Raw genomic sequence first — 16389 nt, forward strand, 5'->3', positions numbered from 1 at the left:
CAATTAATTAAATCAAAATAAAGGACAGGATGACCCTCTCAAAGGTGTATTGAAATGTTTACACCAATTAAGAAGTAACCGATCACAAACTGACACAGCAAAATCCATAGACTTCAACAAAGGGAAAAAAACCTATAAGACCCAGGGTGTTTGGCCATGGAACTTGGGTTCGTCTTGCCACACTCCAGAAGCATCGGATCGTGACCGACAGTGCTCAGTCTAACTGGCCATTAGGTTAACTCGAGCTGCAACAGACTGGTAACTATGAACATCACTGACAGGACTGTGTGTGTGTGTGTCTGAAAAGCATATGCTAACTGTTGTATTCTCAATAAATGCTGTGTATTTACCTTCCTTTATAAAGATCCCATGTGCTTTGTAAGAGCATAACAATATGATTGCATCTATAAATACATCAGAGGGATAAATACAGGGAGGGAGAGTTATTTATTTAAAAGATAAGAGCCAATGTTGACACAAGAACAAGTGGTATAAATTGTCTATCAGTAAGCTTAGTCTTGTAATTAGATCAATGTTTCTAATCATCAGAGGAGTGAAGTTCTGGAATAGCCTTCCAAGCGAGCAGTGGGGACAAAAAACCTACCTGGCTTCAAGACTGAACTTGATAAGTTTATGGAGAGGATGGTAGGATGAGACTAGGATGACCAGATCACCCAGGTGAAATATCGGGATGTGGGGGGGGCGGGGGGAGAGGGGAAAAAAATGGCGGCAAAGCAAAAAAAAATCCCCCACCCCCGATTCTTCCTCCCTCCACAAGCGCTGGAGGGAGGCCCGGGAGATTTAGCGGAGCATGGGGCCTGGGTGAGTGAGAGTCCAGCCTGGCCCCGAGCAGGCAGGACTCAGGCATGGTACCTGGAGTGAGAGTAGGGGGTGGCCTGCAGGGCCAGGCAGCGGCTGTTCTCCCCACCTGGGCAGCAGGACTCAGAAGCAGCCACTGCTGCAGCTCCCACTGCTGTGGGGGGAGGAAGCAGCCACTGGCCAAGCTCGGCGGCTGCAGCTCTGGCGCCCACGAACCCCCCCGAGCCCAGGCCTGCTGCAGGGATCCAGTAGCGCGCGTGCTGTGCCCAGCCCCTGGCCAGTCGCTTCTGGGCTGGCTGCCCAGCTGGTACAATCCCACAAGCAGCCCCAGAGTGGGGCAGCAGGCCCCAACCCCCCCCATCCCGCTTGGGTCCTGCAGGGGAACAAATGGGGCTGGGCTGCCAATGCCTCTGCCGCAGGATTGCACCAGCTGGGCAGCCAGCCCAGACACAACTGGTCAGGGGCTGGGCGCAGCATGCGTGCTGCTGGATCCCCACAGCAGGCCCGGGCTCGGGGAGTTTGGGCCCGGCAACAAAGATGCAGCACATGCTTGGCCACTTCTTCCCCCCGCTGCAGTGGGAGCTGCAGCAATGGCTGCTCCTGAGTCCCGCTGCCCAGGTGGGGAGAACAGCTGCCACCTGGCCCTGCAGGCCACCCCCTACTCTCACTCCAGGTACCGTGCCCGAGTCCTGCCTGCTCGGGGCCAGGCTGGACTCACACTCACCCCGGCCCCGTGCTCCCCTGCATCTCCTGGGCACAATGTGCTTGGCAAGAGGTGGGGATTTGGGGAGGGAGCCAATGGGGCAGTGAGGGGCGGGGATTTGGGGAGGGAGCCAATGGGGGAAGGAAGGGGGCGGGGGAGGGTGCGAGCCCTTCCGGGCTCCTGAGCCTTAGCTTGTTTGTCCAGTGTCTCGACCTAACAGTGGTCAGGACATGGGACAAACAAGCAAATAACGGGACAGTCCTGATAAAATCGGGATGTCTGGTCACCCTAGATGAGACTGACTACAATGGGACGTGGCCAATATGCAACTGCTAGTAACGAATATCCCCAATGGCCAGAGATGGAACACTAGGTGGAGAGAGCTCTGAATTACTACAGGGAATTCTTTCCCAGGTGTGTGGCGGGTGGGTCTTGCTGACATGTTCATGGTCTAATTTATCATCATATTTGGGGTTAGAAAGGAATTTTCCCTCAGATCAGATTGGCAGAGACCCTGGGTGTTTTTCACCCTCCTCTGTAGCATGGGGTATGGGACACTTGCTGGTTTAGACTAGAATAAATGATAGATTTTCTGTAACTTGGAGTCCTCAAATTGTAAGCTAGTTGTTGTTTGGGGACCTTTGTGTGCTAGCATAACACAATCAGGATTGAGGCTTTGTGGTGGGTGTTATACAGATATACAGTCCTGCCATTAAGAGCTTGTATCAAGCTCATTGAGTGGTGGGTGTAGAAGAGAAGGAAAGGGAGAAAAATTGCAATAAAAGGAATATGACGTTACACATACTTCTTACAGATCTATTTGTAAATTATAAGTAGACTAGAGATACTAAAGTCTCTGCAGGCCACCTGCTAGTGTCAGGAGTAAGGTCCTGCAGTTAGCCTGCTTGCCTACTAGCTTAACACCCCTCCCACCCCCAAGCAGTTTAACAAGCCCCAGTCAGGTCACCTGATTGGCTAAACTGCCCAGTTGGCTCAGGGGGTCAGCAGACCTGCTCTTAAGACCAGCAAAAGTAGCAGAGTGCTGACTGCTCAAAGCATTCATCCAAGGTCACAATAGCCTCGGTCCCTGGAATCCCCCACTCCAGGTAACCTAGCTCTGATCCTTGGCTACAATTTCAGACTGCCGATTCCTGTTGCAGTTCCACTTGCACAACAATTTTCATTACCATCCTAATTCACACACTCACTTTTTTACACAGAGTCATCCCCCTTCCGCTTCCCATCCCCACAGTCACCCCAGGCATTTAACTTCTTTAGTCATTTTTCATATCCGTGATCTCCCAAAGATGGAGGTCTCAACAAAATCACTCCTAGGTGAGCGTTCCTGCCAATAGAACAGACTGTCACAAACCTAACTTTGGTGCTGTTAAATTAGATGATCTCTGATTATGACTTGTTACTACTTGGAAAATTACTATTGTGTGGCTAGACGCTATGGTGTCAGACACCCTAGAGAGTTTCATAGATAGGACTATACTGTACGGTTAATTAAGGCATAACCATAGCTCCTCCAAACAGGTCTCGTCAAACTGAGACAGCAATAGTAAAGGAACGTCAGAGGCCTGTCACCAGCAGAGCTCCCGTGTATGTGTCTGTTAGTCAAGGGGCCAAAGAACAGAGTTACACCTACCTACACGTTTGGCACCATCAGCTTTGTGGTTAGTCAGACTCTTGAGTACGAATACTGCCCCATCAGCTTCTCAGCTCTTGGAAGATCCTACTATTTGGCTGTTGTACGGTGAAGCTGTTTATGGTAATTGGCAACAGCTTTCTCAAGGCCTCGTCAGCCACTGGTTCTTTGGGACCAGCCATCTCTGGCTAGGCACAATCATGCCAATATAGGGCTTGCTCCTACTGTGAGGCTAGCAGAAGGTTTCGAATGTGTGATTGTCACATAGCAATGTAAATTTTGAATGGTAGAGAGAGTACATTGACTTTGGTCTTACACTGAAAGCTTTTATAAAGATTCACTTCAACATTATATTTGATTCTTAATAATAATAATTATGGCTATCAAGTGCTTAAAAAAAGAATCACCATTAAAAAAATCATGGTTAATCACATTGTTAATAATAAATACCATTTACTTAAATATTTTAGATGCTTTCTGCATTTTCAAAAATATTGATTTCAATTGCAATACAGAATACAAAGTGTACACTACTCACTTCATATTTTTTATTACAAGTGTTTGCACTGTAAAAAAAATATAGTATTTTTCAATTCACCTAGTACAAGTACTGTAATGCAATCTATGTATCATGAAAGTTGAACTTACAAATGTAAAATTATGTACAAAAAAAACTACATTCAAAAATAAAACAAGGTAAAATTTTAGAGTCTGAAAGTCCACTCAGTCCTCCTCCTTGTTCAGCCAATCATTCAAACAAGTCTGTTTACATTTGCAGGAAATAATGCTGTCCGCTTCTTGTTTACAATGTCACTTGAAAGTGAGAACAGGCATTTGCATGGCACTGCTGTAGCCAGCACCGCAAGATATTTACATGCCAGATGCACTAAAGATTCATCTGTCCCTTCATACTTCAACCGCCATTCCAGGGGACATGTGTCCCTGCTGATGACAGGCTCTGCTCGATAACAGTCCAAAGTAGTTCAGACTGACGCATGTTCATTTTCATTATCTAAGTCAGATGCCATCAGCAAAAGGTTGATTTTTTCTTTTTTGGGGGTTTGTGTTCTGTAGTTTCCGTTTTGGAGTGTTGCTCTTTTAAGACTTCTGAAAGCATGCGCCACACCTCACTCCTCTCAGATTCTGGAATGCTCTTCAGATTCTTAAACCTTGGGTCTAGTGCTATAGCTTTCTTTAGAAATCTCACATTGATACCTTCCTTGTGTTTTGTCAAATCTGCAGAAAAATGTTCTTAAAATAAATAACGTGCTGGGTCATCATCCAAGACTGCTATAACATGAAAAATATGGCAGAATGCAGGTAAAACAGAGCAGGGATCATACAATTCTCACCCGAAGAGTTCAGTCACAGGTTTAATTAACACACTTTTGTTTTTAACGAGTGTCATCAGTGTGGAAGCGTGTCCTCTGGAATGGTGGTCGAAGCATGAAGGGGCATACAAATGTTTAGCATATCTGGCACGTAAATACCTTGCAGTGCCGGCTACAAAAGTGCCATGCAAATGCCTGTTCTCACTTTCTGGTGACATTGTAAGTAAGAGGGCAGCATTATCTCCTGTAAATGTAAACAAACTTGTTTGTCTTAGTGATTGGCTGAACAAGAAGTAGGACTGAGTGGACTTGCAGGCTTTGAACTTTTTTACATTGTTTTGTTTTTGTGTGCAGTTATGTTAAAAAAAAATCTACATTTGTAAGTTGTACTTTCACAACAAAGAGATTGCACTACAGTACAGTAACTCCACACTTAACATCCTGTCACTTAACGTTATTTCGATCATATATCCCTGCTCAATTACAGAACATGCTCCATTTAAAGTTGTGCAATGCTTCACTATAATGTGCTTTGCCCACAGTTGTCAGCCCCCCCATATCAGCTCCACACACACAGCGCCTCCTGCCTGCTGGCAGACCCTACAGATCAGTGCCTTCCCCCTCCTCCCCTCGCCTCCTGCCCATGGCAATCAGTTGGCTTGCAGCGTTCAGGGGTGGGGAAGGAGCGAGGACTTGGTGCGTAGGCTCCTCCTGCCTCCCGAATGCCACAAGCCAGTTGACTGCTGTGAGCAGGAGGCAGGGGAGGGAAGGGGGAGCCTGCGTGCAGAGTCCTCGCTCCTCTCCACTTCCTCCTGCCCCCTGAGCTTTGCAAGCCAGCTGATTGCCGTGGGCAGGGGGGGAGGGGGAGGACTCAGTGCACCTCCACCCCCACCTCCTGCCCGCAGCACTCAGCTGGCTTGTGGTGTTCAGGAGGGAGGGGAAGCCTGTGTGCTGTGTCCTCGCTCCTCACCCCTCCCTCCTGAACGCTGCAAGTCAGCTGATTGCCGTGGGCAGGAGGCGGGGGAGGGAAGCGAGAATGCGGCGTACAGAGTAAAGGGAGAAGAAGCGGGTTAAAGGTGGAGGCTTGGGGGAAGGGATGGAGTGGGTGGGCCAAGGGTTGAGCCCTCTGCCCCTGATGCTTGCAGAGTAGGGGGAGCTGCTGCTGCTGCGCAACATGCTTCTCCTAGCCTGCAGCAACTTCAGCCTCCTTGCCTGCCTCATTGTCTCCAGTGCCAGTGGGCTGTGTAGGGTACGGTGGGGGCACCTCCCCACTATAGTACTGTACTGTATGGCAAAAACAAGTTTCCCTGGAACCTAACTCCCTCTCCTCCAGTTTACATTCATTCTTATGGGGAAATTGGATTCGCTTAACATCGTTTCACTTAAACTTGCATTTTTCAGGAACATAACTACAACGTTAAGTGAGGAGTTACAGTACTTGCATGAGGTGAATAAAAAAATACTATTTTATAATTTTTACAGTGCAAATATTTGTAACAAAAAAATGTATACTTTGATTTCAGTTACAACACAGAATACAATATATATATGAAAAGATAGAAAAACTTCCAAAATACTAAATTTCAGTTGGTATTCTATTGTTTAACAGTGTGATTAAACTGCAGTTAATCAACAGCCCTAATAATCTTAACGATGGAGTTAACGAACGTATGAGCATAGTGGTAAGACTGGTGCATCTACAATTCACAGAGAGGCTGTCACAGTGTTGCTTAGCGTCATGTGCAGTTGAAGTGGAGAAAGGTCATTGTTTGTGAGAGTAGCTATAATATGGGACTAAGAGGAGGAGCTTTGTAAAGCTGTATCTATAAAGCAGAACAGTAGGACCCTGTATATCCGACTTTCCATATATGTGCGCTAGTTGTTCTGTTAAGGCAGAACAACTAGCCTTACTTTCCACCTTAACTGAACAACTAGCGCACATATGTCCAGAAGCAAATGGTCTGTCTTGTGGCCGCATGCAGCCTCATACTTCCCCAAGGCTCCGCCCGCTCACTCCATTTCCCCGCTCCCTCCATCACTCGCTTCCCCCATACACACACTTTCACTAGGCAGGGGCTTGGGGTGCGGGAGGGGGTGCAGGCTCTGGGCTGGGGCTGAGGGGTTCGGAGTGTGGGAGGGAGCTCCGAGATGAGGCAGGAGTTTGGAGTGCAGGAGGGGGTGCAAGGTGAAGGCTCCATCCAAGAGGTGCTTACCACAGGCGGCTCCTGGTTGGCAGTGCAATGGGGCTAAGGCAATCTCTCTTCCTGCCCTGCCCCCACACCACTCCTGGAAGCAGCTGGTATGTCTCTGCGGCCCCTGGATGAGGGGGCCGCAGAGACATGCCAGCTGCTGCCCCTGCCCCCCAGTACCAACCTCTTGGGAGCTGCAGGGGCAGCGCTTGCGGCCCGGAGCAGGGGGCAGCGGGTCTTCATGTGCTGCCCACACAAGCAAGCGCCACCCCCATGGGGTTGATGCGAAGTCAGCACTGCGGGGTGAGGGCAGTACGTGGAGCAACCTGCCCTCCTCTCCCACTTGGGCCACGGAGACATGCTGCCAGTTGCTTCTGGGGTGAGGGCAGGCAGGGAGCCTGCCTTAGACCCTCTGCGCTGCCAGACCTTTAGCAACTGGAGACCGCGGTCGACTGGCAGAGGCTCCAAGATCAACCAGTTGACCGCGATTTGCTGGTTGGTGACCACTGGTCTGCGTGAATGATGATGAACCAAGGATAGCTTCTATAAAGAAGTGCATCAAAAGAGATAACTGTACTTACTGATTCATCTTTATATAGTATCTAGAGGTGGTGGTATTAAGTAGTTGTAGATTTGCTGTAACTCTTGTTGTTATGTTTCTTTTTACAGGCTTATGCATCAGGATGTGATATCGTTATATTGGGGACTGATTTTGAAAGATTACAAATAATCCCTGGAGCAAAACATGGGAATATTCAAGTGGGATGTGTGGACTGCTCAATGCAGCAAGGAAAGGTATGTAGTAATGTTACTAGTAATGCTCAGTGTTAATTTATGGGAGGGATCACCACACAGCGGTGCTTTCCAGGTAGTTACAAAGCTCACAGCTTAAGCACAAATGAATAGACAGAGGTCAAGGGAATAACAATAGGCAAAATTTAAATTACTGAATTCACTGTAGGCAGCATAGCATTCGGGGAGAGGGACCTTGCAAATGAGCTCAGGAAGATCATACAATGTGTAAGTAGCTGCATGGAAGAGGGCACAGAAGCATTGTGAAAATCTGGCAAAAAAGTTGAGGTTGTGAGTATTGGCAAAGAGATATATGACAGAACCATCTATAGATATAGATATACATATACTAACTTCATGTTAGTAAGTATGTGAATATGATGCTATGGTGCATAAGCAACACAGAGATTTGTATTACCAGTAGGGCGTTGATAGGCTGGTAGAAGGAAACTGTTTGTTATTTACTCACATTAAATAGAAGAAAACCTATTCTGAACCTACTAGTCTGTATAATTGAATGATCTTACTATTGTTACCCTTGTCCTCTCTTCCTTTTCTTTTCAGCTGCTGCATTTTACCTCTGTTACTAAAGCACTGTTTCAGGCAGAGGCCATGTCTTCTGTGTTTGAACAGCACTTTAGCACCAGAAGGCCCTGATCTTATCTAGAGCTTTTGAATATTACCACAGTAACAAGATACTTGTATGAAAAAGAAACAGATTACATTCTTGAAATTGTCATTCATGAATGGTCTTGATGTCTTGCTGTGCAACATAACTTAAGTTCATTTGGCTCAAACGTTCCACATATGTTAGTCAGTTTAATCAAAATATTTAAAAATTAACCAGTCCAATCTAGAAAGTTATAACTAGATAGCTGTTCAACACTACTGTTTCCAAGCAAATAATGTGCACAACTGGAAAGTTCTAAGGTGGATTAACTGCTCACTTATGTGATACTATGTCAAGTGATGAATCTGCTAAGCAATGATAGGCCATGATACAGTAGGTGACTAATCTGGTGCTGCCTTTTGATTGGAAGCTAATAGGGCAGCCTCCGAAAGATCTGTGGGAGGATGGCTCTTGATAAGGGTGGGAAGCAGTGAGAAGCTTCTGGTGCGACTGAGCTGGGGGTTTCCAGAGTTACTTCTGTGTGGCCAGGTCTGTCTTCATTTACGTAACACCTGTTATTCTTAAATCAACAAATTACATCATGCCTGATTCTGACTCCAGTTGATCTCCAGCAATGAAGTTGGTGCGCTGCAAGTAGAACGGGCAAATAATTGACTCTTCAGTTCACTTTCAGTTCCAGAAAGCTAGGGGGAAATGGTTGGGTTGAACTGAATAAAAAAAATTCGCAAACTTTTCAACAAATTTAAAAAACCAAACTTTTTCAAGTTGAACAAGACAAAGATGTCACCAAATTATTGCTTCCCTGTAGATTGTCCAAAACCCGGAAATTTAGAAAACATGACCTATGGGGAAAGGCTGAAAGTATTGGGCATATTTAGTCATGAGAGGAGAAGGCTGGAGGGGCAGCCTTGGACAGGACCTGAGTTTTCGGATATGTAAAAGATTGTTTATAAAGAGGACATGGATCAGTAGTTTTCTATGTCCTCTAAGGGACTGGACAAGAAGTTGTTATTTTAGAGTGCTGCAAGGGTGCTTTAGATTATGTATTAGGAACAGTTTTTAATGGTAAAAATAGCTAAGCACAGCATTCCACTCAGTTCATGCACGTCTCAATATTCTATTTCCATTGTTCTTGTGCATCACTTTTTCGAAAGAACAGGGGTGTTTGTATGTAAAATCAGGATGGAGGTGAGAAGTGTATTTTTTTCCCTAATGGATTAAAAAATGTGACCATGAAATGGTAATTACATTGTCATAATGCATATGCAACCTTACTTTTTAACTTTTCTGACTTTTGAGTTCATCTCTTCGGAACCTTAATTCCTTTAACATACTCTTTGAATATAGTAAACATATGGAAGGTCAGTTCTGTCCTTGTGTGCTAAATAGCATTTAACAGCAAATATATGGCCTTTTTAGTGATTCCCTTTGTCTCGAGAAGAAATATTTTGCTTTTGTTGCATTTTTACCTTTGCTTCTTATCTGGTTGTGGATAACAATACAACCCAAGAAGAGGGCATAGACCCCATTGTTGGGTGAGTGCAATATGGATGTCTCCTGTGAACTTCAGAGGATTAAGGTTGATGTAGAGATACAACCAAAAGAAATGCGTGCTTGGAAACAATGCAGGTCGCATTTATTGTTCTAAGTCATGATTTGCTAACTTCAGCATGTTAGGGAGCCCCTTATATTCCCTGTTAGAGTTTTTGGTTTGGGGAAAGTGGCAAGGGAGAGCAAAGCCTTTACCTGAGGGCAGCCTCTTCTTTCTGGGTGAGCTACAGAAATGACCTAGTAGAGCTACATGGGCCTTCTTTAAAATTCATCAGTGCCTCCCCACCCAAAATATCCTCACTATTATGATGCCAGGGGTGCAGTGAACATACCTAACTGTTCTGATGGTCACATAGTAGTAATAGTAGTCCTTACAGTAGAACCTCAAAGATATGAACACCAGAATTACAGACTGACCAGTCATCCAGACGCCACGTGAAATCAGAAATAACCAATCAGGCAGCAGCAGAGACAAACAAAAAAGCAGATGCTCTACTGCATCTTTAATGGTAGGCACATCTAGACTGCCTATTTCCCCCACCTTCCCCTGCACCATACATGGGGCAGCCACTTACAGCAAGATGCTATAATGTTATCCTAAACCACAATATTGGTTATACCAGTGTTGGCTTAAGAATTACAATTCTTAAGTTTACATCTCCATCTCAGTATTTTACTTTGAGTTACTGTAGAAGAAACTATTCTAATTATTCTCAGAATAGTAGATGTATTTGCAGAATCACAAAAATATGGCAATGATAAAGTTTAAGTAAAAAATATAGGGAAAATATTAGCTAGAGATGTGTTTTAACAACATGGCTTCTTTAGGTTTTTTGCAGCTTTGACCAAATTATAGTTGACATATTTGGGTCATGCGGACATGTAAGTTGCTTGAAGAGTCTAACGGTTTTTGTTTTTGTTTTGTAGTTTTTTAAATGTGGAGGTTTTTTCTCTCAGAAGTCGAACCTGTAGCTTGTTTGTACTTGCAACTTAGGTATGACAAAATCACATTCTGTAAAATGGTACTTCAACTGCTTTTTATGCTAGAAATGAAAAGATCTCATATAATGTTAATGGTTTATTTGTGATCCACATTCTTATGATGGATTTTACAGAAATAACTTGAGCCATAATTTTATGGACATGGACAATTATACTGTCTATGTAGTCTAATAAGAGGTCAGAATTAGAGTCAGTGGTAGGGTGTCTCTCATATTCGTATTTGTAGTTAGTAGTTCTTGTTCTAGCTCTAGGTAGTGTGATGACTCTCTCAGCCTGAGGCTTTTAAGGGGCATTTGAGTGTTCGTAGGTCTGCATGTAACTTTTTTGCTATATTTGTTCTGATAACTTGTCCTGAGAGAAGATAATAGGATGGATGGATTTAAATTTATTTTGTATTTTGCATTTTTCTTTTATTTAGTTTGCTAAAGAAAGTTTGATGATGATTTGTTGATAGCCATTAAAACATGCTGATTTGCAATTTAAATATAGCCTTTATATTAAAATTGGTGCTGTATTTTGCACCTGAGGACAACTACTCTATATCTGTTCACGTGTTTAAGCAATTCTATAGCTTAACTCACATTTAGAAAGATCCTCAATTAATTTTTTATTTAAATTGGAAAATGGTGAATTATGCATTTCTTGTTTACTAGATTCTGTGCTTGTGATTTGCGTCAAACTGTTTAGGTGGAAATTTGAATGCAATTAAATGCAAAAAAAGAAAAATATTTTAAAGTTTTTAATTACATAAAACTACCTTAAATGTGCTTGATACATAAGAAAATTTTTATCAAATTTTTTTTCAGAATTAGTTTTGAATAAAACTAATTGTTTAAACAAAGGAAGTTTAGTGAATTATGAACTGATTATTTGTTTCTTCAAGATTTTACAACTAGCAGATCTCATTCTCTCATACCTAGTTTTTATTCATAGATTGGAAAAGGAAAACAAGCTCTCCTGCTCTTTAAAACTTTTTATTTATTTGTTTTGCTTTAATTTTTCATTGAACTGAACTAGTCACACTGAAATGAAGAAAATATTCTCTGTACACCTACACCAGAAGAGGCTACTGTTGTCAAAAGCTGATTTAGCATTTTTTGGTTCTAGGGGCTTAACAGGTGGTTTGACTTTCTTTCGAACTTGGCAGTAAATAGGTGCTGCTTAACTTTTTTTTAAACTTAATTTAAATGATTTTACTAGATTAGAATAAATTCAGGTCTTGTATAAGTTGGAATAATTTCGGATAGGGTTATTTATTTAAGAATCTGTATTGAATTTAAATTTTAAAAAATCTGATTTAAATAAATGCAATTTTTATTCCGCCCTCCCCACTTGACTTTTATCCACCCTGGAAAATAATGGTTGAAAACGTGAGCAAATATCTTTATATGTGCGGTTAGCACCAAGACTTCTATTGGTCCCCAAATAAGGCTGTTTTGTAAGCTTTATTTAGTACTCTTGATAAAAATATAACTATTGTTTTGTTTTATTATTGTACTATATTTTATAGTTCTATATGACTGTATGGTGATTAAGTGGCTCTCGTGCTTTCAGACACTCAGTGGTACAATGTGTTATGTTAACAGTGAAAAGACGGATCAATGAAGTGCTTTTCATCCTTTCCACAGCATATTAAAAATAGAATCCAATAACTTTTATTAAAGTGGCTACCTAAATTGCGTGTGGAAAAACTCTTGATACTAGATTGAAGATTCATATTAAAATTGGTATCCAATACACTTACTCTTATGGTGGTTGATCCTCAGGTCTTACCCAGAAATACAGTTGTAGGCAAACAGTTTTTTTCAGTACTTCAAGTTTCAAACTTTGCAATGTATTTTAAAGATTTTCTTATTCTGTTGTGTTCCTCAAGTTCTGATCCTTGATTCAGAAGGAAATAGAGAGACAAGCTCAAGGATATACAGGGAAATATTTTTACAAAGAATGAATGAAAGTAGAATCAATAATTCATATCTAAAATTAATTTTTAAATTAATATTTTTGTTTTGTTTTATATAACTTTTTTATTTTAGATTGCAGCTTCTTATGGAACCATGATTTGTATTTTTGAACCAGTTACTGTCCTGAAACAGAAGAGCAATCATCCTGCTGTAAGTGAATGAACTGTCTTAATTGAAACTTCAACTGCCTTGAAAAATTTAAATAATTGCTATGGTTTACTTTTATTACTTGGGAGTTGCCTTTTCTGAGATACAAGATCAGATAGCAGTTTAAAATCGGGATATAGGATGTTTATTGTGTGAAAAAGGGATGGGGCACATGCTAGTTAAAATGCCACTTTATTATGCCTCTTCATAACACTTCAGAAGGGGATACATTGGACCAATCCATAATAAACATACGCAGTAACTGTTTCATTTGTAGCGATTCATCTGTGCAAATCTGTGATTCGCTCTCTCTGACCCTGGCTAATACCAGTAGAAGGTGCGAAAAGCTCCAAATATGGAATGCTGTAACCTGTGCACAGGGAAGCTTGCTTTTAAGCTAGCTAGTAAATGATACGCTTACATCCTGATGCATATGGTTTTATAATGCTTGCTTTTATCCTTTTTGTAATGCAGCTCTGCTTGTTCTTGCTCATGTGCTTCTCAAATATTTTCAAAAATTCTACTAATCATATTGCAAAGCATTTTTTAGAATATATTTATCTGTAGATTTCAGAGGGTTTTATAACAGTTGGTAAAAACTGTACTCTTATGTTGCAAATAGTATGACTTCCTTTGGTGTGGGCAAATTTGTGGAATAGCCTTGTGTTTATCAGTTTGACGTGGATCCTAATCTTGATTCTTTTAGGTGCTGATTTATGTGATTTAGAGCAAGTTACTTAGTCTGAGTCCACTTTGCTTAGCATACTTTACAAGAGTATTGAGTCTTACATGGCATTTTGCATAGACTCAAGTGTGAAGTATTAAGATGATAGAAGAGTACAAATACAACACAGCAGATTTAGCTTCCATCTTGTGTGTGTTCCATCAGATCTATGTGGCTTTTAGAGTTTGCAACACAATTTTCTATCGCCTAGGGGATTTAAGAAATCTACTTCCTGAACTATGCTTGCTTTATGAAGTTCCTAAGACACACACAGTACCTATGAGTAATTCAGGAAGCTCTTTTCCAGCTGATACAGATTTCCTACACTTTGTAAAAGATGTGCATGCTTTAAAAAGTCTGGAAGGTTTTACATTTGTGCACATTCCATTTAATTATTCCATCCTCCAAATGCTCTTCAGAATTAGCTGAGAATGCTAGTTTTCACTAAGACTAGATTAAAATAAGATTTAATGTTCTAGATAAAGCTATTGATCCTTCTAATTTGTCTGAATTCTAAATTTTTAACAAATCAAGATGCAAGTGAGTCTCTCAGTTTTTAGACCCTTCGTATCTCTTATATTTCTTAAAACATGAGATCACAGCTATGACTTGTATGGCCTTGACTTATCCATTCAGAGAACTGCCAAATGTCTGTTGCCTAGTAAAACTTTGAATGCCATACAGGCATAGTGTTTCAGTAACTGTATATTAAATGGGTAATCATTAAACGTGTTGTGTTGTAAATATCTCACTTAAGCTAATGGAGTGTCCTAATACTTTTGATTGTAGGGGATGTATTATTACCAGTGGCAGAAGAGTGGTCAAATTTTACTGGACTCCATAGCACATAATATAACATGGGATCCCACAGGTAAGAATGGAATTAACTAAAACTTCAGATTGTTTAATATCACATGTTAAGTTTGAATTCTTCTTTAGGGAGAAGAGATGATTTCATTTTGTTATAGCAAAACACGATATGTCCAGGGAATATGAGGAGAGTGTTGTGAATGCCACTTGTCACCTGCATTCTGAGATGCTTATGTATTTTCAATGAGAGACGTTTTTATTTAAAAAAAAAAATAAAAAAATGCCTGCAGCTCAGTCATATCTCAACAAACCAATGGTCTTTAATGATGTCCTATTCTTTGCAGTGTCCAGTGCTGGCTGCTTCAAAAAAGAGTGGGAGTGGCTTAAAAAAATTGTATGAAACACTTCATTCCAGACCACAACTGGGGGTAGTGATAACAAGGTGCCAGGATTGATGACGCTTGTAATTAGATCCTCATTATTGCATATGCTCTAATATTTTGAAAGGAGTATAATTAGATGTATTATTACAGAAGTGCCTAATGTCTTCGGTTGAACAAATGCAACCTACTTTGGAAAAAGTGTGGAGCAAGTGTACTTTTATGTACTTGGACCACAGATGTTCAAATTGAACATAAAACATGACTTAATATGTAAAAAATAAATGCTGTCTTTTTTTATTTTGGTAAGGTTTATCCAGTCTAACAAGGTTTTGCTGCATATGGCACCTTTGTAGGATTATGCGCATTGCATTGGTTTGATTTGTGTATAGAAAAAGAGACGTTTGTAGTATGTTATGGCTCTTGCCAGTGTTTGTGGTACAGATTAATTGTCTTTTTCTTCAGTATAAAAAGCTACACCTCATAATTTGATTTGTGCATGTTATAATTTTAAACTTTTTGTTGTAGGCACTCGTCTCTTGACTGGTTCCAACTGTTTGCGGCTTTGGTCCAATGTTAATTTGGAAAACCAGTCTGAAGATGGCAATCCTGAAAGAACAGATGTTAGCTTTGGGGACTGGAGGTGTATGTGGCAATGCAAGTAAGAAGAGAATTTACAAAAAATATGAAACTTCAATAAAAGCAAAGTTGACTTTTGTTATAGTCCATTTTTTCCACATGAAACTCTTAATGAATTACAGTGGTGATCATCCTGCTATGTATGAAACTTCTGAAATATTAATGAAGACATAAATCTGTTCAGTCCTTCGAATTATTGTAGGTGGGTGGTACTAAACACGTTTCATTCTGCTTCCCAGATAAGTGTAGCTGCTTGAAAGGTGTGTGTTTTTTGTTTTGTGGTTTTTTTTGTTTTTTGGTTTTTTTGGAGACAATCCTACTGAAATACCTAGTATAACTGGCTTTATCAATACATCTCTCACTTCCTGCAAAAGCAAGGAAAATGTGGGAAGCAGTGAATTCAAGGAGAAGTAGTACTAATGTGTGAGATCATAAAGGCTAGAAGAAAAGAAATCTTAAGTAACTTACTATTTTAGGACTACTGGCTCACTATAATTCAGGGAATTAAGTGAAACTTGGCTCCCAATCTAGATCCTTTATAAGTAAGGTTCTTCAAATGATTGTCCACATGGATTCCTCTCCTGGTTCACATCACCATGATATTGGATTCTTTAGACCAGTAATGTGCATTAAGACTACACCGTCTTCTGTCCTCCCATCTAACAGCATGAAGGGCTGAGCAGACCCAGCTGCCACTGAGTTCCTTCTTACCATTCATGGCAGTGAGATGGAATCCTTAAGAACATAAGCGATCTCTCTCTCCTGCCATCCATCTCCATCCTCTGACAAACAGAGGCTAAGGACACCATTCCTTATCCGTCCTGGCTAATAGCCATTTATGGACTTAACCACCATGAATTTACCCCGTTCTCTTTTAAACGCTGTTATGGTCCTAGCCTTCACGACCTCCTCAGGTAAGGAGTTCCACAAGTCGACTGTGTGTTGCGTGAGGAAGAACTTCCTTTTATTTGTTTTAAATCTACTGCCTATTAATTTGAGAGGTTAGGAAAATTATACTTCTTCTCATAATACAAGAACTAGGGGATTCACCAAATAAAA

General features: G+C 41.3%; 1 protein-coding gene across 3 annotated transcripts in view; it reads left to right on the forward strand.

The window, feature by feature from the left end:
• DMXL1 (Dmx like 1) overlaps positions 1 to 16389 on the forward strand; it is a 145359-nt gene that overhangs the window by 10089 nt on the left and 118881 nt on the right. For 2 of the 3 annotated variants that reach the window (XM_032799667.2, XM_032799668.2), the window contains exons 2-5: positions 7363 to 7488; positions 12703 to 12780; positions 14291 to 14372; positions 15220 to 15352. In XM_032799667.2, coding sequence (XP_032655558.1) covers positions 7363 to 7488; positions 12703 to 12780; positions 14291 to 14372; positions 15220 to 15352 — 419 coding nt within the window. Of the gene's footprint in view, positions 1 to 7362; positions 7489 to 12702; positions 12781 to 14290; positions 14373 to 15219; positions 15353 to 15443; positions 15533 to 16389 lie in introns of those variants that run through there. The other variant, XM_032799669.2, reaches the window with a different exon arrangement.

The sequence above is a fragment of the Chelonoidis abingdonii genome, chromosome 6 (genome assembly GCF_003597395.2).
Source record: "Chelonoidis abingdonii isolate Lonesome George chromosome 6, CheloAbing_2.0, whole genome shotgun sequence".
NCBI lineage: Eukaryota > Metazoa > Chordata > Testudines > Testudinidae > Chelonoidis > Chelonoidis abingdonii.